We start from the raw sequence: 6519 nt of genomic DNA on the forward strand, positions 1-6519 counted from the left end.
ATTTGGGTGCTTAGGTTATTAAGTAATTTGCGTTAATCATTTTGAGCTAGTGAATTTCGGTCCAAAAATTACTTTGGCCAATGCTTGGATCCGAGTCATAAGACTCATGACATAGACTGTCGTAGTCTAACTCTTATTTTGATATGACAAACATTATCTGATGAAATTTGTTTAGACTCTGCAAGATACTTTTAAACGAAGAGATTGTTGTGCTCGGTGTGGAAGATAAGGTGACAACGTAAAAGTGATTGAGGAAAGGCTAATGTCGTGGGTGTTGTAAAGATAATATCTTGTAATCCCTAAATCTTTTGCTCAATTGTTGTGATAATTTTGGATTATGATAATTTTGGATTCTTATGTCATCCTCTAATCCCTAGGTCCATGTGTCTATCAATATATGAGATACTCCACTTAAGTTTATTGAAAAGTTGTCAAAAAACATGCTTTGTTGTCAAAAGTTACTCTCTACTAGTTTTCTAGTGTATAACTTTTTTGATAAAATAGAAGCCAATATTATGAATAAATTTGTTGAAAATCATCCAGCATAATTTGCTTGACAAAGAAAGCTGCACTAATGGTAGAAAATACATAAATATATCACAGATGTATTTGATATGAAAAATCATTAGATTTAAAAGGGAGCTATAAAATAAGAAAGATTACATTGTGTCAAATCATACTCCATAAATATTTATGCATGTATATTCCTTTAGATATGTTGTCCAACTAGTTCAAGCGTAAAACTAATGCTGAGATCTGATGAGAATACCCATGAAATTCTAGATCTAACACATAGATCTAAAAAACGTCTTAGATTTGAGAAAAAAAAATAACAATAAACAAGACAAAAATCCCACTAGGATAGCCTACGAGAGAAAAACTCTCACTAGGATAATCTAAGATAAACTTTATTAAATATAAAACAAAAATAGAGGAAGTGGAATGGAGACCTTAATTTGATACCAAGATCTTCCTCCGACAAAGGAAGAACAGTGAAGAAAAGGTTGAGATTAGAGAGCAGGCAGAGAAAATAGATGTTTTTCTATTTTTGATTTAAGAGAAAATTGTAATGAAGGAAATGAACAAAAGAGAGGATTTGAAAATGCACCCGAACCTTTCTAGCATATAACTTATTATTATGAATCTTCTTGAGTCGATCAAGTGATTTTCTAATGAAATCAAAGATAACGCTTTGATAAAACATCCTGATTGATTTCTTTCCAAATTTAAATCCTCATTCTGTGACCATCAAAATTAAATTTGATTTTCTCATTAAAATTTGGAAATTTAGATTGTTTTCAAATTCAAATTGTTGTTTATAGTCATCTATTATGTTTAGATTCAATCTTTACCAAACAACAATATCTTTCTCAAATCATCAAGCATAAAAAATAATTCTTTCCTTGTTTCTTCCAAACAGCTAGTTATTGAAATGGCTAGTTAGTTCAATATGTTCTATAAAATTTTTTTTTTCTTTATTTCTAGGGTTGGACTTTATGAAGTCTTGAGTGAAAAACCTTCTACTGAGTTGTTGTATTTGCAAACAAAAATCTTTTTTCTTACAAAAAAGTTATCTAGAGAGCTCTTTAAACTTTAAGCTATTTTGTGCAAAGTTTTAGGCAATTTGGTAGAGTTGTAACCTGCTAGTATCGGCCTTTTGTGGCTTGATTTTCTTTGGCATTATGGAAGTTTGTAGTTTGAGTTAAATCTTCTCTTGTATAGAGAAGTTGCTTGTTAGAATATTTCAATACGTAGCACCACTGAAAAGAAGGCAATTTACACAAAGTGGAATGAGTTTCTTCATTGTAAATAAGGAGCTCATCAATATGCAACATCATATTGTAAAATCCCAAAGAGAGAAAGATCTTGAATTGTCAACACAGGCATTCCACTAGTGCTAAACTACTGTAAACAACTCACATTTTTATTGTTGTTGTTACTTTTTAGTACTTTAATCCGATTCATATATTTCTATTCAAATTATTTGTTTGGGGTATTTGTTGAAAAAAGGTCAACCTATCCCAAAAATTTCCATAATTGGCAAGGCATATCAACCTATTCACCCTCCATTAGGTTAGCCTCTTTGGGACAGCAGATTTTGATTAAGCCTTTTGTTTACGTGAACAAAAGCTTTATTAAATTGTTAATAATTTTTGCACACACTATTTATATTCGTGTACATTTCTTTGAATTGGCAAAATACATTGCAGCAGTATACAAAAACAAAAATGGATGTGTCAATCCATATATTACAGTAATTTAACACGAGTAAAAGCTATAGTAGGAACTCGGAATGTAACTAGTAAAAATTAAGGATAATAACACTTTGTCCCTGCCTCTCCTGAGCTTTAGGGATAGTCACACTTTACCACCCTCAATCTTAAAAATATACATTTCACCTCCCAGGAAGACTCATTACAACAAAAATGACCTTTAACGGCATTTAAAAGTGTCAGATATATAATCTAAGCTAACACTTTGTCTTTCCTCACACCTCGGACAAATGTTGTCCCTTCCAATGTGGGGATAGATTCGTACTATTTAAAGGTGTCAGGAAAACTATGCTATTATAGCATCCCATCTGCCAACAAAAATCCATTTTCTTAAGAATCGAAAGTGTCAGGATATTGCTGAAGTTGTTGAGCTATGCTGACACTTTTAACTGCCCTGAATTTTTTTTTGTTTTTAAATAAAGAAGCAACCTGGTTGTGCTCCCTGCTATACATTCCGTTAATCAGATACCCAAAGAACTTGTAAAATTATTTCAAAGAACAGAATGCATGTAGTAATTTAAAAGCAAACCAATGCTCAAATATCCTTCAACAACAAAAGTAATCAAGTGAAAGGGTTCAAAAGAACTGCAAGCTAACATGAAAACAGCATTGCTATCTAATAAACAAAAGAGAATCAGCACTAAGTCTAAAAGAAATTGCAGTGAATAAAGAGAAAGCCAAGCGATTGGTGCTCCAAATGCATCTTGGATTGTTTGCTACAAATCATACGGTCTAATCAGCTGCTCATTAGGTTCCACCGTTACTAGTACATTTATCTCATACCAATTTGATCCTAACACTTGTCCGCCAATATCATCAGATGGATTCCGGCCTAAAACACTGGCAGATGATGATGATGGATACCTTAGGCTGTCTGCTGAACTTTGACTCAATTATTGCGCTAATTTCTTCAGATCAACAATGTCTACTTCTTGTTGCTTCACTTTATCTTCCATTATTGAAAATACTGTCTGCTGCTCAATATTTATATGATGGCACATGCTACGACTTGGGATATCTCTCTACAAGTCAGTTGGATTGACACCTTCACTAAACAGCCGGATGTGGCCAGGTTTGTCTTGTCCAATGACTTGAGCAAATATGTCATTTCGGCCAATTGAGTCCTCAGTTTCTGGTGGAAGTTTAGCTTGCTTTTTTTTTTTTTTCATTTTACTCTAAAAGAAAAGCAAATATAGTTATTATCAGTTTCAGCATGACTTAAGTAACATAAAAACACTCTTAGTTCACTTATCAAATTCTCAACCACCACACTACTCGATGGAGTCCCGTCAGCATGGCTATAAAATTTATCAAACCTAATACATGGAGGTAATGTTCAGGTTGATCATTTTACAAAAAAGAAAGAAAAAAATAATATCACCCTTAGTTCCACATCAAACCTAAAACGTCTTTTCACTAATAAGTTTCAGATTAATGGGGTAGTAATTAGTAATTGGTAATTTTGGGATCTAGATATGAATTATAACATGTAACACTTGGTTCTAAGATAGGAAATTCTGAGCTAAGACTAACTTTTCTTTTTTCGCTTCAGAGCTTAGATAAAGTTCTGAGATTCTATCAACAACAGCTATTCCAAGCAATGCAAGCTTTTTATTTTATGAATCCTGATGCCTGCTATGATTCTACATTTTTTCAAGCTTTATTCTGATGGCCTAAGATCTAGTACTTCCCTTCAAGAGATCGCCTCATTTAGCTTTTTCAGTAATTCACAAAAACAAGTGACAGACTTGATTAAGCCTTTGGCTTCAAGCTATCCATTTGGGCAAAATTTCTTGAATGTTTGTTTCTGCTATCTATTCAGAATAGCTAGTCATACCAGTGGCAATGAAGTGTCTTAATGCCCTTTGTTGATCAAAAGTATTGTGAAGTATCTCAACATCCCAAACACATGATGACAATGTTTTGTGGGAAGAGAGAAAATTAGTGTTTCTAGCTCAATGCTTAGGATTTTCAGCATAACCATTTATTATACCTTTCTTTGACTGCAAACTAGTGCTGCATCAGGTCCATAAATGAATTATAACAGGAAGGACTCAAACTTTTCCACTTAGTGAAGACATAATATAGATCAATGATCATTAAAAGATGATTTTCACGCTCAGTTGTTTAGGGATTTGTGGTGCATTCTATAAAAAAGAAACCAACATGAGATTCATAGGCAACTATAGAATTACCTTTGCTGCCTCAATCTCAGAATCTTGCTTTTGCACATCAAAAGAGAGTGGTTGCATTTTGCAAACAAAAAACAAATCTGACTTTTCAAAGAATGCCTTGTGGTTTTCAGAATCTCCAAGAAATAACAAAAGAAGGAAAAAGAAACGAACTCTTTGCGGCCTTTTTGATTTATGCAACTCCTTGGAACAGAATGCTTGGTTTACCATATTCTATCCTAAATATTGGCAAGCAAATTAGACTTACCTGAAGGCAAGGACTTCCAAGAATCTTGTCTCAATCTGAAATAGAAATCAAAATTGTTTCTGAGATCTGTTGGCAAATGTTAAACATGGTACTTATTTTGTTGCATGAACCTCACAGGTCACAATTAACGACTTACTCCTGTCTCATCTTTTACTTCTCTAATAGCAGTTGCTGAAATATCCTCACCCTGTCAACGCATAGAGAAAAGTATCTATACTTGTGCTTAAACCAACTGTTCTAGAGTCAATCAAATATATAGAAACATACTGCACCTCATTTACTACACCAGTTGGCAGCTTCCAAACTCCTGTAGGAGAAGCTAAGCTAGCCTGGACCTGAATAAAAAAAAATGAGAATGCCAAATAATTAATTTCTCATTCCCATCATTCAGAAAAATCTGCACGTAGCACAAGAAATACTCATGAAAGAGGTTGCATTACCTGCCATGAATCATAGGCAGCATTAAGAATAAAAAGAGGAGTTTTTACGTTGTCAATCAGGTTCTGAGGGAAAAAGCACTGAAAAAGAAAATGAAATCAACTGTGAACTTGGAAACATGAAAATTCTCTAATACAACAGCATTGCAGCAATTGTGGCAGTAAAGATGAAAAAGACTTACTGAAGTTGGATCCCGATATCTAGTACACGTACTTGGCAGGTTCTTGGCAACACCCTGGCAATAAACGAAAGACCGTTAGCTGAGTCAGTTTAACGTGGCTGAGGGCAGTGCGAATGGCGGCGGTAGTCTTGTGGGAGCCGAACCAAGCGTCGACCTTGAGCTTCCTCTTTTCTGTGGCCTCATTGGTGATGAGCTGGAAGTCGAGATTGAGATGCTTGAAGTTGGGATTAAGCTTCCCGCGGGGTCCTTCCACCTAGATCTGCACCTCACCAAAGGTTTGCATTCTACTTGACATTTTATCGAACAAGTTATGGACAACAAATCCATAACAAAATAGTCACACTCTACAAGTATGTATTACCTCCTTTTTGATAGACTCTTCCTTCTCGGACAAAATCAACTCAATATGGCAGGGGGAAGACATGTAGGCTAGCCAAAAAGATCATACATTGAGGTTAATAGACATAATGGACAGAACAGAAAACTGAAAAAAGTCATCTATCGGACATACGGTTTATTCTTCCATGAGCACGATATGTGCGGCGTCTTTGTTTATTTGCTTGATTCACTTGAATGTGAGAAATGAAAAATGAATCCACATCCAAGCCTTTCACCTACATAGACAAACCTCTGCATTGCTTTTAGCATTCTTGAGCAAATCCAAAATGAAGCTAGCAGATTTAACAAGCCAGCGACCCTGTCCATTTGAATGCCTATTCTTGGCCTAAGCAGTACGCCCAACACCTCCACAGAGAGAGGGGGAAGGGTGGCTGGAAATGGTGAAGCTGGAAAATGAATATTTTGGGTAAGTGTTTTGACTAAGTGTTTTGGCCGGTAGAATGAAAATTTTGAGTGTTTTAGAGCAAATGAATCTTCCGCCAAAATCAAACGATGCTGTTTTGTGTCTTTCTTTTTTTTGGTACATCTCACATTTTCTCAAGTGTCATGTTAGGTAGTCTAAAGGCACATTATTATTTTTATATCTGATAAAATAAAAAAATAGAGTATATATTATTGAATTGCTAATAACTGTCATGATAGGAGTGCTATAATGATACAAACTAACAAGTGTCCTTATAGGCATGTCAGGAAAGGCCATTTTTGTTGTAGTGACTAGTCAATCTAAAAAATCTGAATTCCATGAAAAAAAATGATCATTATGACAGCATTTCCTTGTTGTTGCAGAAA

General features: G+C 34.6%; 1 protein-coding gene across 2 annotated transcripts; it reads right to left on the reverse strand.

The window, feature by feature from the left end:
• Window positions 1–2866: 2866 nt before the first annotated feature.
• On the reverse strand, window positions 2867–6318 carry LOC113706280 (pectin acetylesterase 12-like). 2 transcript variants are annotated; one of them, XM_072064178.1, is made up of 8 exons: window positions 5843–6318; window positions 5693–5760; window positions 5332–5385; window positions 5153–5230; window positions 4985–5047; window positions 4849–4899; window positions 4713–4747; window positions 2867–3448 (listed from the first exon to the last, which is right to left on the reverse strand). In XM_072064178.1, exons 2-8 carry the CDS (start codon window positions 5753–5755, stop codon window positions 3439–3441), a joined length of 354 nt encoding a protein of 117 aa, XP_071920279.1. In that variant the 5' UTR covers window positions 5756–5760; window positions 5843–6318; the 3' UTR covers window positions 2867–3438. The 2 variants fall into 2 exon arrangements, 1 of the variants encoding a protein (XP_071920279.1); XR_003451980.2 differs by lacking the exons at window positions 2867–3448; window positions 4713–4747; window positions 4849–4899 and having other exon boundaries at window positions 5036–5047; window positions 5332–5590.
• Between the last annotated feature and the right edge of the window lie 201 nt (window positions 6319–6519).

The sequence above is a fragment of the Coffea arabica genome, chromosome 8c, assembly GCF_036785885.1.
Source record: "Coffea arabica cultivar ET-39 chromosome 8c, Coffea Arabica ET-39 HiFi, whole genome shotgun sequence".
Lineage (NCBI taxonomy): Eukaryota > Viridiplantae > Streptophyta > Magnoliopsida > Gentianales > Rubiaceae > Coffea > Coffea arabica.